At 42.6% G+C, this 17099-nt stretch overlaps 1 protein-coding gene across 1 annotated transcript in view; it reads right to left on the reverse strand.

Annotated features, from left to right (window-relative positions):
• Positions 1 to 17099, reverse strand: part of Palmd (palmdelphin) — a 54389-nt gene that overhangs the window by 23279 nt on the left and 14011 nt on the right. Inside the window, exons 2-3 of the mRNA XM_005357192.1 lie at positions 14445 to 14525; positions 9959 to 10083 (exon numbers count right to left, since the gene is read on the reverse strand). Coding sequence (XP_005357249.1) covers positions 9959 to 10083; positions 14445 to 14525 — 206 coding nt within the window. The remainder of the gene's footprint in view (positions 1 to 9958; positions 10084 to 14444; positions 14526 to 17099) is intronic.

Consider the following 17099-nt stretch of genomic DNA (forward strand, 5'->3'; position numbering starts at 1 on the left):
GCAGGCATACGTCGAGGCAGAATGTTGTATACATAATAAATAAATAAATCTAAAAAAAAAAAGATTAGTTTATAAAAAAAAAAGAGTTAGATTTGATCTCTGCCTAGGTGTCTGGAGTTTCTGAGTGACTTTCAAGTACTGTTGCAGACAGAATACTCTTGAGCGAACTCAAGATTGCCCAGCTGAAATTCATCTACCCTAATTGTTAGAAATGTAGAGGAGGGTCAGGCATGGTGGCCTGTAATCTCAGCACTAGGGGAAGAGGGGTGGGTGATTCTCTGAGGTTTCAAGGCCAGAATAGTTTACGTAGTGAGTTCCAGCAATACCTACTTGGTAAGATTCTGCCTCAAGATCTTTTCTGAGAAGAGATGGAGGGGAAGTGGATATGGGGGAGAGAGGAGTTGGGGGAAGGAGAGACTGGAAGGAGGGGGAGACAGGGGAAACTTTGGTCAGAATGTAATATATGAGAGAATAATAATAAAAAAATCTGAGGAGAAAAGATGCTGAAAATAGTCTGAGGACAGATACCTGTTGCTCTCACAGTTCCGCTTCCCCCACTTGATCTGCTTTTCTTCTCTGGTTTGTTTCTTCCACAAGTTAAATTTACATAATGTTTATGCCAATAACTAGGGAGGACCTTAGCACTCCGTTAAAGGTTTCTCAAAGGCATTTATTTCTTTTTAATTTATCATTCATTCATTCATTCATTCCTGAGACAAAGTCTTATGTAGCCCTGGCTGGCTGAGCCCTGAATCTGATCCTCCTGCCTCCATCTCCAGAGACTGACATTACAAGAGGTGTTACTTTGCCCAGAACTTTGTTCAAATGGTGAAGACAGTGCTTCATTCTACAAGCTCTAAAAACAATTTTTATAGGCAACGTAAGTAGTAGGTGTTTCATATTATATGTCAAAATTATGTATTTTGTATAAGTAATAACAATTTAACTACTTTTAAATATTTCAAATCATTTTAGATATTTAAATTTAAAAAAAGGGTGGAGTGGGGAGGAGGAGAAAATCCTTTCTAGTAAACAAGCCATTTGAAACCATGCAGTGATGTTGAAAAGGATACAGAGATCTACACAGCCTGTTGAGTTTCTTCATTCAGAAATGACCATTGGCTTTGAGCTGCGTAACCCTTAACATTTGTCTCCAATGGTGTCACAGAGTAGCTTCAGTATTTTGTGCACTTCAGTTTTACTTTGTTTCTTAGTGTTATTGTTCTTATTTGATTTCAAAAAGAGGGTTTTATTATTTGAAGACCAACAAGTATAAATTCCAATCCTAATATAACATCTGATAGCCGGGTGTGGGCAGTCCTCTGTGGGTGGTCTAAACTGACTCAGCAATAGTTGTCTGATGGCAGACAAGAGATGCTGTTGCAAGGAGAGGCCGTGGTTCGTCTTGGAGTCGGTGAATATTCACTGGAAATAGAAAAGCCTGGTCTCCATGGCAGCACAGATCCTTCCTCTGATACAATGTCTCTGCTTTGAAGATCTTTTTCTTCTCTGTAACCAAGACTTCGAGGATGGACCTTGAAATTCATTTCCTGCTTTTTTTCTGTGTTTTCTTACATCACCAGAGCCAAAGATCCACACATTCTTGCAAAGGCTCTTAAATTTGCCTTTAAAGGCATGGAATGCCATTTGGAATGAGAATGTAAATGTAAAAAATACTTTGAAAAGTCAAGGGATCTAAAGAGAGGCAATTACAAATATTCTTGTTTTCTGGGAGGTGTGTGGGTCTGGAATCACCTTCAGAAGAGTGGAGGGCAAATTCAATGAAATGTCTCAAGAACACGTGGGTCTAAAATCAGCTTTCTCAAAGCCTGGCTGTTCCTACTTTTATATGGTTCTGTTCCTTCCTGCTTTACGTGTAAAACTAGGTTGGGACTGCCTTTGGAGGATGACCTAGAGTAGTGCTTGGGATGCTGGCATCATTAGGTCAAAACCGTTCATTGAGGGTCAGAGGTTGTTCTATCTACCACGGTGGTGGGTATTTATTCTGGGCCTGTTAGCTTTCAAACTCTGTTTTTGATGACACGAGATGAGATTGTTAGGTCTGAGCGAGAGAGAAGGCGTGGGGATGGTCTGAGAAAATAAAAGAGCATGAAAGAAGAAAAGAATGCTAAAAACATGCCATCAACAACTCAGAACCCTGGGTACTGCTATCATACAACTTTCTCTTGACCCAAAGATTATTGTGTGCTCATTCTTTTCGTTTTTGGAAGATACCTAAGGAGGTTTTCCTTCCCAGCTCATTACTACTCAAGTTATTTACTATTCTGTTTTTAAGTCTACCATTTGCCCATCCATTGACCCATCTGTCAGCTACAACTCTTATCACAACCTATATATTCAGAGCTATTCTTAGTACATGGAGGATTCCGCATATATTTGGTGGAATGGGCAGCCTTTGTTCCCTTTTCGGTTGGAAGTTGGGTTTTTACTTCTCTTATTTGGTTAAGTTGAAACCGAGGCTCCTGAATTAAAAATAATTGGTCTATCTGGGAAATTAAAAACAACAGCAGATGAACTATTACAGATCTGGTAAACCAATTAGTCAAAGACGGAGAGTGAAAAACAAGCTTGGAACCATCTTGACTCATGTAATTGCCTCAGAATGACTTCTTAAAGGTTTCTAGGCAACAGACTTTAATAAGAGACAAGTGGTGGGTTTCTCACCCCCCCTCCTTTTCTTTCTCTTCTCTCTCTTGTTGTCACAGAGAACAGCTTGACTATGTCCCTGGTATACGGTGTTAGATAGACTTAGCTGGGTCAAAATAGGAAGGCAGAAACATTAAGAATGTGCTATTTTCATCCCAATCACTCTCTTATTTGATGAGGCACTAGTTTCAGGCAGGACAAGGGCTTTGCATTAGGTAAATAAGATCACTAAACAACAAAGAAGAGCTGAACTTTATATTTTGGATTTCAATTTGTAATTGAATCTTGCCCACTGTATTCTGAGCTAACCAAGTGGATTCTTGTTATATGATATTGAGCAGAGTGTATTGTCTCATATTCTATCTCCCTTTGTGGAGGGATTTTTTTTTTTTGTTCTGTGGGATGTGGCTTCAGCTGTTGTCACAGCCCAGCTCTTGGCATTTCTTATGAGGCATAGTCACACAGAAATCCAAGACCTCACACGTACCTTTGCCCAACTTTACTATATGGAGAAAGCAGCTTCTAACTATTTGGGCACCAATGAAAGCTTTATTAAGAGAAGGCAAAAGGTCAGAAGGGTCCTTGGGAATGTGAGAAAAAAAAGCCTAGAGAACCTTTAATCGTAAGTAGCTTAGCTTATCCTTCTCCGAGGGAATGCAGAGCGTTTGCATCATTCTCCCTGGCACTTAACCTTTTACATTTTATGCTTATGACATTTCTGCCAGACACTCTGCATGTGCCAATTAAAGTCAGAGGTCCTTGGCCACAGTTCAAGAAGTAAAAAGTATCTGGGGGAGGAGCTTGAGTGAAGGCAATTTTGGTTATGGAGAGCCATAGGACAGGTGCAGGAGAGGACCTGGGACAGTAATGACAGTTGGCTGGGAACAAGCTCCTTTGCAGACTTCTTGAGTGTGTATGGGGAACCCTGGATGCCTTATGAAGTCTGGGGGTGCGGGACAGCAATGAAGTGTTAGAGGTGATGTCTGTACCAGCCCACATGTTTGTATGCATGGTGGTCTGGACCAAGACGTCGAAGTAGCTGTGCCGGCAATCATGATGTGAAAGGTTCAGAGGTCACAAGACAAGCAGGGATCCTTTAAGAGGCAAACCAAAGCTCTGAGTAAAGTAGTTTAGAAGATGCCTAATATGACTTTCTCCTGGGAATGCTGCCTCCTCAGGTATTAATCAGGGACTCAGGCAAAATACTCAGAAATATGTTCCTGGGCTACAATCGTGATTCAGGGACAGAAACCATGGAAACGCACTTAGTTTGTGCAATGTTGTTTTTCTCTGGAAGAAGAAAAGACACAAGGCTGAGTAAAAGACATGGCTTTACTCAAAGGTTATATGTGAATCTGGGGCGCCTGGAGCCCTTTCAGCTTTGTTAAGTGCTCAGGCCAATGTCTGTCTAAATAGCAAGATGCCTTTAAGGGTGAACCAGCTGCTTATATTGGAATTTAAAAAAAAAGAAAAAAAACCCCAAAACAACCAAAATGCTGTCAGAGTGTTCGGGCCTTAACTTTTGTAGAATATTTCTGGAGAACTGGAGACACAGTTTCATGATTAGGAATTTGAATTCAGATTAAAACCCAAGCAATTTAACCTTTTAGCCGTACCAGGAAGGGTGAGCTAACCCTTATGAATGCTAATTCTTCTATTTGTTAACTGCCTCCCAGGTGGTTGTGAGATTTAATGACTTATATGTATAAAGTGTATGTATGTACATATATGTACATAGTGCTTGGTGCATAATAAGTGTCCAAGAGTAATTCAGTTCTATTAGCATTTTAGCCTTTAAGCTACAGGGAATATATACCAGTTGCTTCCAAATGGAAAGTGTTACTTCCTTGATCAGTGAGACTTTGTTACACACACACACACACACACACACACACACACACACACACACACACTTTTTGTATTCAAAGAAGTGAGAGAGAATGAGGGCAAATAATAAGCCCGCCTGGATAAGGCTCCTGGCAATATTCTAATTTTGCTGAATTTTTCTTAATTAAAAAAAATATATTTTTTTCTGAGATAGGGTCTTATGTCTCCAAGACTGGCTTCCAACTCGCTGTATAGCTGAGACTGGCTAGAAACTGTACTCCTCTGCTGAGTACTAGCTCAAGTAAGGCTCAGTCTGAGGTAGACCTTTTTTTTTTTTTTTGTAATGAATGTATTCTCTCTTCTCTGTTTTCTCTCCCCTCTCCCAGCCCCCCCCCCCGCCACACACACATGTGTACATGTGCATGAGACCTTATGAACACCAGAGGCTGATGTTGAGATGTTTTCCTTAGATGTTTCTTTACTTTTTACAGTCTTCTAGACTGGTTGGCCAGCACAAAGGCCCCTCCCCCACCCTCCACGGCAGCCCCTACTGCTAGGGTTACAGCCATGGGCTTCCATGCCTGGCTTATTGCATGAATGCTGAGGATCTGAACACAGGCCACCATATTTGCTCTGATGGATTATCTTGGTTGTCAACTTGACACACTTGGGAAGAGGGACCCTCGGCTGAGGAATTTCCTCTATCAGACTGATCTGTGGGAAATTCTATTTTCGGTTAATGGATGGGAAGTGTCCTTGGGCTGTGTGAGAAAGTTAGCTGAGCAAGCTAGGGTAAGCAGGCCAGCAAGCAGCATTCTTCCATAGTCTCTGCTTCATTTCCTACCTCTAGGTTTCTGCCTTGCCGACCTGTAACTTCCAAGCCAAAAAAAGCCCTTTTCTTCCTCAAGTTGCTGTTGGTCGTGGCATTACACTAGAACACTTGCACAGCAATGGCTTTAGCCAGCTCACTAGTCCTATGATTTATGCTTTCAATGAGGAATAGTATTATCTTTTTCTGATATATTTATATTAATCACCTACTGTGCATCAGGGAAATCATTGTATTCTCAAGAGTCCTGTGATGTGGCTCCAATTGTCCCAACTTATAAGTGAGGAAGCTGAGAGCCGGTGAACGCAGACTAGCTGAGCTCACAGACTGTGGGCAGGAGGAGAGCAAGATGCTAAAGGCGAACTGTCACAAAACCATGAACATAGAAGGAACAAACACTTCACAGGCAGGGTCTGGCCTTGTTGCGAACTCTGAGGTAATGGCATCATTTCTATTTTGATGTCCCTATTTAACTCTTATCCTTTCGCCGAGGGGCCTGGCAGAGCGGCAAATGTCACTCCGGAGCAGGCACCTCAGTGATAAATCACAGGCAGCCCTTGGACTCTCTCTGCTCCGGGAAGGAGGCGTGGCTTTGCTCTGTTTCACTGTCTCAGTTGGCTGTGCAGAACCAGCAGGAGCCTGCTGAGTTCATTGGTACTAAAAGCTTCTTAAGCACTGCGGTAGTTACTTAGGCATGTGGGCGAATTGGAAAACATGCACTTGATTATTTAGCAGCTTCAGAAACAGCTGAGCAAAAGCTGCTCAGAGGGCAGGTAAAGCTGCTCAGCCTGTTCCTTGTGAGCCCCGTGGCTGGGCACAAAGTCCCCTGCCTTCTTGGAGCCCATTTCCGCATCCATGATATGGAGTTGTTCGTGTTTTATTTTTAGGGTTGCCGTGACTGTTTAAAGAGTTCATGTCTCGGCAAATGCTTTACAAATTTATTACTTATATCTGTGGCTTAAATTCACCTGGTGCTCATGAAGGAGTCCTGATGGCGTAACAGCATCCTCAAAGTCCAAAATGAAGTTACAGGGGGATGCTGGATACGGGGCATATGAGTGACAATTTGATAAAAGGGCAGAACACGGTTAAAGACTTCCCATGAGAGATAAAACCTTCCTGTGAGAGACCTTTTGAGTCCCCAGTGGTTGTTGTGTCACTGAGATAAGGGAATACCTGTCTGTCCGCTTGTTTTTCAGGTCTCTCTCCAAAAGGTGATGGATGTCTTTCTCTAAAGGTTACGAACACCGAATGGGGACAGCATATTCTCTATACCTCATTAAACAATCTACTCCTGCTTTAAAATTCTGGCTCAGCCAGGAGCTCTGTCGAGACAGCCACGATCAGTATGGCTAGAAGCTCTGTGCTTCTTGGAGCGTTCAGGCAAGGCTGAAAGGCAATCAGAGGATCCTAGTAAATACTCCGGGATTAAAGACTCTGTTCCGTAGCCCTGCCCCTGCGGCCTGACTGTACATAGCCATTCATTTATGACCAGGCGCAGCGAGAGTTGTTCAATATGAGGAAAGGCTGGAAAGGGGGGTTCTGAGGTGTCAGCATAGTGGGGTGGCTTACAGGGATTAGCCTGGGAGTCATTAGAGATAAGGATTTTGTGTTGGGGAATGGAGAAGGGGACATCATCAGCTTAGGCTTGATGGACTCTGGGTATGGAACCTGATCTAAAGGGAGGCCTCATAAGGGAAGGGGTGTCCAACTGTGGAGGCAGTTGGTCTTTGCCATGTCTTGGTTTTTTTTTTTTTTTTTTTTTTTTTTTTTTTTTTTTTTTTAACTTTATTATTATGTTCATTGGTGTGAAGGTGTCAGATCTCATGGAACTGCATTTTCAGACAGTTGTGAGCTGCCATATGGGTGCTGGGAATCGAACCCGGGTCCTCTGGAAGAGCAGTCAGTGCTCTTAACCGCTGAGCCATCTCTCCAGCCCCCCATGTCTTGGTTTTTAAAGAAAATGTTTGTTATCTACTATTTGGAGACACACTGAGCAAACAACTAGTGTTGGAGGGGGGGTAATAGAATTAAAAAATCCCAATTATATTATCTGTTCATGGAAAGCTATTGAAACAAGGTAGTGAAGCCAAAAGTCTAACCTATTAAAATATCAGATACATGTAAGTGGGCAAGAGCAGTGGAAGCCATCAGAAAAAAGAAAAAGAGAAGAGAGAAAGGCTTTTCTCCCGAATTGTTAGTTTTAGGACTAATGAGATCTGTTTTTCTTCTCTGGTGAGCATGGAGAGAATGTGGTCACAGCAGGCCTGCTGAAGACCCTGCCGCCACACCTGCCCAGTCCTTCCCCACAATTCTCATGCTAGTGAGATCCTGGAAGTCCCTTCTATTTCAAAGAAGAGTAGACTTTAAATCATGGTCATGATTAGGCCACAAGACATTTCATCTTTTGGGGGCTGGGGAGGGGAGGGGAGGGCTTATTGAATACAGTGCTTGCTGCACAAGTCTGAGGACCCGAGTTCAAGTCCCCAGCATCTATTCAAATCTATTCAAACGCAGGGCATGATGGTGCCACACTCTTTATCCCTGCAGCTTGCTGCTCAGGTGCCTAGCTGCTGCTGTGAGACATCCTGACTCATAAGTTCTGTGAGACATCTTGTCTCACAAAATAGGAGTGGACTAATGACCTTCTGATTGGATTTAAGACCTGTTCCACAGGGGAAATTCATGCTTGGTACTGTAAATCTGGCCAAGGACCCATGGTTGGGGAGCTCTCAGGTCCCAGGGTTGAACCAGCTACTCTTATTCTGCTAAAATCAACAGTATCAAATTGCCTTCAAAATGTGTGTCTCTCTACCCATAGATGAGTGCAGATCTCAGACTGTGTCAGAGAAATTTCTTTGTATAGCAGACAGTGGTTAATGTAGACACTCAGAACTGGTCATAGTGCAGAGAATAAGTGTCCAAGGAGAGGTAAGCCACAAACACCGCATCTATTTTACATCCTCTTCCCAAGAATCAGGGACCATCAAGGAAGAGAATTCATTTGACACCAGCTAAAACCATCTGAGAGGCAGGAACCTCAATTAAGAAAATGCCTCCATAAGATCAGGCTGCAGGCAAGCCTGTACAGCATTTTCTTAATTACTGATTGATGGGGAAGGGGCCAGCCTCCGTGGACTAATGGTCCTGGGTTCTATAAGAAAGCAGGCTGAGCAAGTCATTGGGAACAAGGCAGTAAACAGCACCCATCCATGGCTTCTGCATCAGTTCCTGCCTCCAGAGTCCTTCTCTGTTTGAGTTCTTATTCTGACTTCCTTTGATGCTGAATACTGTTGTGGACATGTAAGCCAATTAAACCCTTTCCTCTCCAGGTTGTTTTGGTTGTGGGGCTTTATCACAACAACAGAAAGACTGGCCAAGAAAGGGCTTGGAAATATTGCAAGTGTCAGACACCAGGGAAGATTGGAGTTAAATAGCATCTTCTGGACATGACAGGATGATGTGTTCATGAGCACACGGCAGCCTTTGGGGAGCCAAAAAACCCAGACTAAATATATGAAGTCCTGAGTGAATGTGATTGTTGACATGGACACAACCATGTCAAGGACAAATGCCTCAGACCCTTGGAGATTTGGTAAAGCCTTGTCTATACAGGTCAGGCTTAGAATGGCAAAGCTTTCTTGTGGTACAAGTTGATGTGTTTGATCAGTGTGTGCAAAAACTAGCAACTGTAACTTCCTGCCCTTGGATGTTTACAGCCCTGAGACTGCTCCCCTACAGACACCGCCTATCAAGACTAGCTAACTCCTCCCTTGTGTCATGGACATGTTGAGGTTCTGGACTGCTGTGGCAGATGATCCAGCTCCTCCAGAACATGTATAACCCTTGGGATCCCAGCCTTTCTGTTCCTGTGTCTGTCCTTTCTCCATTACTGCCTGCCCCTAGTTAGATTCCATGGACCAAGGTATGTTGCACACAGCAGCTGAGGAACAAGACTACATAAGATCAAGGCAGTAACATTCTAGCATGAGTGGGAAAGGGTCTATGAGCCCACACCCCTGAGTGAGAAGCTGCGGACCATTTGTGGCTTCTGTGAGAAGGAGATTCAGTTTTCTCTGAAGGCGTAGCTTCTGGCAGACTGACCAGGCTTCCGTGGAGGTCCCCACACCCAGGTCAACACACACTGGAGCCCATGACTTATTTAAAACAACAACAGCATCAACAACAAAGAGGACATGAAGTTCTGGGGGTAGGAAGGAAGGGATTCATCTGGGGGGATTCGGGGTGAGTATGATCAAAATACATTGTATAAAATTCTCAAAAAATTAACACAAATATTTTTAAAAAATAGGGGAAGAAGCATCTGAGAAAGATATGCTAGCATCAACCTTTGGCTTCTATCACGTACAGGGTATCTATGTGTGAGCATACCTGTACATACACATATACACATGCACATATACACACACATAAAAGGAAAAGATATCATCTACCTTCTGTGTATAGGTTAGAAAATGACTTTTGACCCCCTCCCCTACATCTTTCTCCCATGATATCTATGTTCGTGGCATTACTAATAATCCCATCTTATATTTACCCTTCCCAATTTTCTTCACGACCTCCGCCTTCACTTTTGGGGGAGGAGATTTGAGAAATACCCCAGAAAAAGCATACCTGAGGATACTTTGCTCTAGAACCTGGGTCTGGTGTTGGTCTTGTTGATTTTGCTTCTTCATCTCCTCCTGTTCTTTCCCACTGCTGATTCCGTCGAGGAGCCATTTCTCCCTCAAGGCTTTTTTCTGATGTCAGGAAACATAGACATATGTTTTTATATTTGCCGACAACTCCCCAAATCTCTTATCGCCCGCAAATCTTAGGAATGGCAACAGTGGGCATATGAAAAAAGAGGGATTATTTTCCCCACTGATTTCACTCAACAAATCTGGCATTTTTCCTTCTTTGTAAACTTCTTGGCTCTTTTCTTCTTTAAGAAGAAACCAAATCAGTATTACAGTAACTACAAATAACTATTGAGATCATGTAAAAAATTTGTCAAAGTAAGAAGGTATGAAGGCTGCAGACAGATGCTGCAGAACCTGGGTTACAGACCACTGTATAAAGGAAGAGACCTATATCATCGTGTTTTGTTAACCCTTTCAGAATCTGCAATCATTTCTGGGACTAACACCCAATACAAGAGCAGTCTGTGTTATTTTGTTCTGGGGCCAGACAGTCTTCCCCAGCTAATCAAGACGTTTATAATAATAGCTGATGAGCTGCTTACAAAACTATTCCCTTCCCAGACCCAGTGAACAACAATAATATAGGCCCATATTTGACTCCTGGGGTTTAGGACACCAAGAAAATGGATTAGCATTTTAAGATTTTATCTGGATTTTAATCTATTTTTTATTGATGGAATTTGAGGATAGTTAATGTGTAGTCAAGAAGACATTTATTTCTTTATATCTGTCAGCAATTTCACAAACCTCCTGTTGCCCACAAATTTCATGAATTGTAGTCATGGGCATAGTAAAGAGACTCATTTTCTCCTGTTATCCTGCCTCCATAAAGTTGATGTTTTCCTTCTGTGAAACCTCTAGACTCTTCTGAAGCTAGCTTTTAGACATTGAAATCTCGTGTGTGTGTGTGGTCTATGAGTGTATACAAGTTTGTGTGTGTATATACTTGTGCATGTGACTGCATATGCACACGTATGCTAGTACGTGTGGAGGTCAGAGGTCACTGCTGGTGTCTTCCTCGCTCACACTCCACCTTGGTATTCTTCAAATGACATTTGACTTACTTAATTTGTGTCCAGGGGTGGTGCTCATGCCTTGTGTGTTGAGGCACATGGAGGTCAGAGGACAACCTGCCGGAGCTGGTTTGCTCCCCCAACTATATCCCAGGGTTGCATGTAGGTCACCGGGCTTGGCAGTAAGCAGCTTTACCCAGTACGCCATCTTGCTGGCTCTCTACCTTATTTTTGAGACAGGATTTGGCCAGACTGGTTGACAGAAAGCCTGTCTCTACCTCCTGAGACCTATGATTATAGGTGCTTGCGTTTTTAGATGCATAATGGGGATATCGACTTAGGTCTCTGCGTTTCTACGGCAAGCGCTTAACCACGTGAGTCATCTTCTTTGCCCTCTAAGTCTTATTTCCATGCAAATCCATTCTCACACATCAGTACGTCTGAGTCTTTCTGAATCATCCCAAAGGACAGTGCCACTTGTTTGCCTGTTGACCCAAGGAACACTCAGATGGCACAGTCCGCTGATACTAAACTGGATGGGCCAGACAGGAATCTGTGATGCCACCAGATTAACTATTTCATGACAGTGGAGTTCAGAATCAAAAGCTGTATGGGCTGCTGAGGTTGCTCCCTGAAGACTGCCTGCCTGGCATGTACAGGGCCTTGGGTTTAATCACCATCACCACAAAGGCAGATAGTAGAACCAAAAGCTCTAGTAACTAAACGAAAATACAAGTGCTACAGTGACATACAAGCCATCTCTCTCAGTTTTTATAAAAAGGTCTCCCAAGGTGTTACTACACAGTACTTAGCAATTACAGCAGACTTGGAATCAATTGGTTTTTCTTACTATGAGTTGAATGGACTTATAGCAAAGAAAAAAAATTCTTTATCGACTACAATTTGTTTTTCCTGATAAATGCTATTACAGGCGAAGGGGTCCACAGTATACACATTATATGTATTTCAGAATCATTAGATTGGAATGTTAATAAATGTCTGTGGAAGTGCAATGCATTGTGGGTCCGAGCATCAGGAGTTAAGGATCACAGTGTGTGTGTGTGTGTGTGTGTGTGTGTGTGTGTGTGTATGACAGGAGAGGAAGCTTGCAATGTCTAAGTGTACCATCGTGGTGTAATATAAACTAGCTTGCAATCAGCGAAGCTGCGAAGAATCATGGGAGCCAGGACAACTCCCTGGATGGATGGAAAAGAAAATAGATAATAGAACTTTCAAAACTTGGCAAAATATCATAAAATCAATTTAAAAAATACTTTTGCACATTTGTAAGCCTGCTTTTGGAGTTGGGCCTGGTTTCGGTGGGACTAGCTGGCAATTTCTGCACACTTGGAAGAATGGTGAAATATCCACTCTTTGTCCTGGATTTCCTGTGTGGTCGTTGCTCCAGTCCTAGTGTCCATAGCAGGACAAATGCCATTGCGAGTCACGTGTCAGTTATTTTAAAAGGCACAGGGCAAGCTTTGTCATATTTTTGAGTCTTGTATAATACCTCGAAACTAATAGGCACTATGCTCACCTACGTTCACTGCGAGGCCCTACGTGTAGCACAGTAAATTCCACTCACCATCTAAGGCTCTACTTAAAACCCACATCTTCCTGAACATTCTCTGACCTCAGAATGTACAGTTAATGTTTATTGTCTAAATAAAAACACCGCCATTTAACATGTCTTGTTAACTTTAATCTTTAATTTCTCAAATTAGAACACGTTATTTCCCCCTTCTCCTCATCTCCTCCCTTTTGGGTCCTTGAAGGAAAGAGGAGAACACTTTGGGACCAGAAAAAATGAAAATCTCTTGCTTCAGGTACAGGCAGGCCCCGAGCAGAGGGCACAGCTGGTAAGGGGGCATGAGTAGGTTTCCAGCAGCTCATTTGTATGGTGCAGTATACAATCTACACAACAGTGGACAGCCATCCAAAGTTTGGTGCACACATTGATTGGACTGGAAGATGCTTCTTGCCTCTGGAAAGCATATCAATAGGAAATAGTATATATTCTTATGGGACTGTTTTGACATGTACTGCCACCAAGGCCACCTCGGACATGAATCTTGAAGTGAGTCTGCCTTTTCCTGTGGGAACCTTACTTCCTCAAAAGAGCTGAGGGAATATTTAAACGCTTTTTGTTACATTGAGCTCGGCAGTTACACAGTCTACCATACTGCAGGGGTAGCGGTCCTTGAGTGCCAGAGATGAACAGGTTTTCTCTGAAGTAAGAAACTCTTTGTAGCATGACTCAAATCATGTATGTGTATGTTTGGGAGGGAAAAGGGGACCACCAATTATTCTGGATCTGTCTCAAATGTTTGAGAATTGACTGACTTCCCTTGGATTGCTAAGTCTGTTTTTATTTCACTGATTTTCCTGGGTGTACATGTTGTATCTCTTGAGCGTGTCCACCACTCAACATAAATTCAGTGTGCTACTTTGTAAGGAGAGCTTTTAGCCATCCATCAGACAGTGGAAATGTCATTTTCAATAGGAGCACAGCGGCCAACAGGATCCAGAGGACAGAGGCTAACCCGAGTCCTGAATGATGTGCCTTCTCAGAGTCAATATTTTTTTTCCATTAGAAAAATGGATTTAGCGGAATCTGGCAAGTTTAAATTGGGAGACTTTCTGACTGTGGGGCATTGTTCATTGAGGGAATTCATTCGATCTATTGATAGCGCCCCTGCCAGATAAGGACAGTTTCCTGCTTGGGCCTATTCACAAGGAGCTCGTGTTTGCCCTTTCCTTGGATCCTCTGACCAAACTACGTAACAAAATGTCGAAACCCTATGTGCTTTAATTACAAAAGGACCACACCCTGTGCAAGATGTAAAGTCTGAGTTTTCAAATGGAGATTTATTAATAGTTATGATCTCATGTTCTGTCAAAACAAAATAAAATAGAAACCCAACCATATGCAAACAACATTGGACTCACTGCAGGGAGCTTTGGAACACAGGCATCCTTGACCAGGCAGGCGAGACACTATCTGCTCTGCAGCCCCTGGGGAAGGGCTGGTCTTTCATTGGTTTCAAAAGGAACTTCCTAGCTGGATCAACTCCTCCCGCCAGGATGTTAAGCAAGGCTTCGCCAGGGTCAAATTCTCAAGGCTGATTTCTCAAGGTTACTGAGGAAGATCCGGAAACTCTGCTCTCAAATCATAGAGGCAATAAAACCGTGTTCCCAACTTTCCTCAGGTTTGCCAAAAGGTATTAATCTCAGACGCAATTATCAGTGGCTTACTGGCTTCCTCCCGGGTGATTAGACTGGAGGGTGAGCTAACCTGGCATGCCTCTCTCTCCTAAAGCATCTTTGGTGGCGGTGGGCTGGTAAATGCTGTCAGGCTGTTTGAACACAAAACGGTGGAGGGGAAAGGGAAGTCAGATGTGGTACCTTGAGATGTTGGTGTTTCGATTTTTCTTCTTCTATTTTCAGACGTTTCTGTGAGATTTCTTCCTGTATTTTTCTTTTATCCTGAAATTAAAGAAAAGTTTAAGCATAATTAATTTTCAAAGTTTATACGGGAATGAGATCTGGCTGGTTGTCATTGTCCGAAAGGGTAGGCAGCGCCACGTGGCTGGCCTTGATAAGAAGAAGATACAAGTTGGTGATGAAGGGGGCAGTAACCGAAGAGATTCAACTTGAGGAAAATAACCCAGAAATGTCTTTTAATGGGGAGGGAAGCTTTCACTGTCTTTCTTTCTCTTTGCCTTGTTTCTTCCTTTCCCATCAGGCTGGTGATACAGACTTCGGAGTGAAGCAATGGAAAAAGGTGAGTTGTCAGGAGGGAGTTTTGAAAGAGGTGGGAGGAGACTGCTCCTGGCACAGGCTGAAGACGTGGCTGGGTAAAAGGCCTCCACATGTGGAAAACAGGAAAGACCGCCAGGGACCGGATCCTCAGAGAGCAAGGAAGCTAGAAAGTGGGGCGGCTTCCTCCTGGTGCAACAGGCCAGACAATGAAGAAAGAGAGCTTTGATAACGTTACTTTCCATCTGCTGAGGTAAAAAAAGAATAATTCATGGCAAGATATATTTTCCACCAAATTTAAACACAGTACCTCAATGAATGGGTCAAGCAAGCAAACAACCTTACAACCTATTCCAGAAGAGAAGAGAAGAGCAGAATCATTACTGCTGTTAGGTTCTGTTTTCTAGAAAAGAGTATACACGCTAACCAGGCAGCCTGCATTTGGTTTCTGACTCTCCCATTTATGTGTTCCTTGACATTAGCTCAAATTCCAGGGCACCTCAGTGACCTTGACTGTGAAATGGGGAAGCTGAAAGTATCTTCCTCGTAAGACACGAGGATAAGCTAGCACTTGTCAAAGTTCTCAGTGCTCAAGAGGCGTCTGTTTGGTAAAATTCAACAAATAACTACGTAACAGCGTGCATACAGAAAGCAGCCGGCTCATGCTGATAGCGCTTCTGTTGATCCTAAATGCCCTAGAGATACACTTAGCTGGAATCGATTTATTTGACTATCCAAGTTAAAAGAAAAAAAAAAGCCATATCTCTCATTAAAAACCAAACCAAATCAAACCAAAACAAAAAGAACAACACCCGCCCCCCCAAAACCCAACCTCCCCCAAACCTAAGGAAATATTATTCTCCATCTTATCCACGAGTTTTTCTTAAATCCGATTCAAAACTGAAAATTCTCAGAGCAGAAAGTTTTGTTGCCAACTAAAGCACCTGAAAGAATGTGAGGCCAAGCCAGGAGCTAATGCAGAAGGGAGACTCTGACAATCTTTGCCAGCTCTATTGGAAGTACACAGCTTCCTGAGGTGATCCCTTTGAAGATTAAGACTCTTCTTTTTTGATGTGTAAGTTCAGGTACATTTGTTGAAGAAAAACAACACGCTGTTTGTTTGCCAGCTGTTGTGCTGGGCTTCCCTTTGTGCGTAGGAAGAATACATGACTTCATCAACATTGCTTTTTCAACTTTTATAAATAGTTCTTTCAGGAAAAAGCAACTAGGCAACAAACAAGGTTGGGTCTTTAGAATCACTTTTTTAACTTTTAGGTTTTTTTTTTTTTTTTTTTTTTTGGCAGGGTGGGGAATGTAATCTAGTCATTGGTCACAAGATTTTCTAAACTTCTGTGAATCAATTCTCTATTGTCCTCGAGCAAATATTAGTAGCATTTTGTTTGTGCCAAATATTTTGTTAAGTGTCTCAGAGGCACTCTTTCACTTAATAATTTATAATAACTAAGACATACCATAATAATTTTCTTTTTACAGAAGGGGGAATGGATGTTTAGGGAGATTAACTACTCACATTCTCAAAACTACTAAGAGATCATACCAGGATTTGAACCCAGACAACTTGAGATCAGCCACTTCACTCTTAACCAAACCACTGTAGCTTTTTCTCAAGTAGGAAATTCCTTAAGCAAGCTCTTTGTTCTCTGCATTCTGAAGCTCTGAGGTGTGGAGGCAGCCTCAGGACAGATAGCCAGAAATGGGACCCATCATTAGTGTGGTTTCCCAGGGGTGATGGCTCCCCTCTTCTCCAGGAGTAGCTCCCAGAGAGGTTCACAGGAAACTGAGTGTCCACCAAACCCAGCAATCCCTCCCTATTCTCGCTGGCTACCAGTCTGTGCTGATTTTCTCTTGGAGTTAGTAACAAGTACTGGAAGGTATGGGTAGAGGCGGGACTTCTGAAGTGTTTTGACAACACAGGGATTATACAAGTGTTGCTTAGGAATACCAGTGTTTTGTCACTTGGAGGTAATGTGATGCCTCTCTCCCATCAGTCAAGGCAGGTGGGAACGTAATTTTATAATGTTACAGGCATGATCTTATTTAAAGATAGGAGTGTTTTTTTTCTTACAAGGCATTAATTAGCAGTAGATTATTATTCCTTTGCTAAGTCTGAGAGTAATACAAGCATCACTAAAAAAATATTCTGGGGATAATTTAGTCTCAGTATCATCAAATAAACTCTGAGTTGATTTTTTTTTTTGTTTTGTTTTGTTTTTCGAGACAGGGTTTCTCTGTGGCTTTGGAGCCTGTCCTGGAACTAGCTCTGTAGACCAGGCTGGTCTC

This window comes from Microtus ochrogaster, chromosome 21 (assembly GCF_000317375.1).
Source record: "Microtus ochrogaster isolate Prairie Vole_2 chromosome 21, MicOch1.0, whole genome shotgun sequence".
In the NCBI taxonomy this organism is placed as follows: Eukaryota; Metazoa; Chordata; class Mammalia; order Rodentia; family Cricetidae; genus Microtus; species Microtus ochrogaster.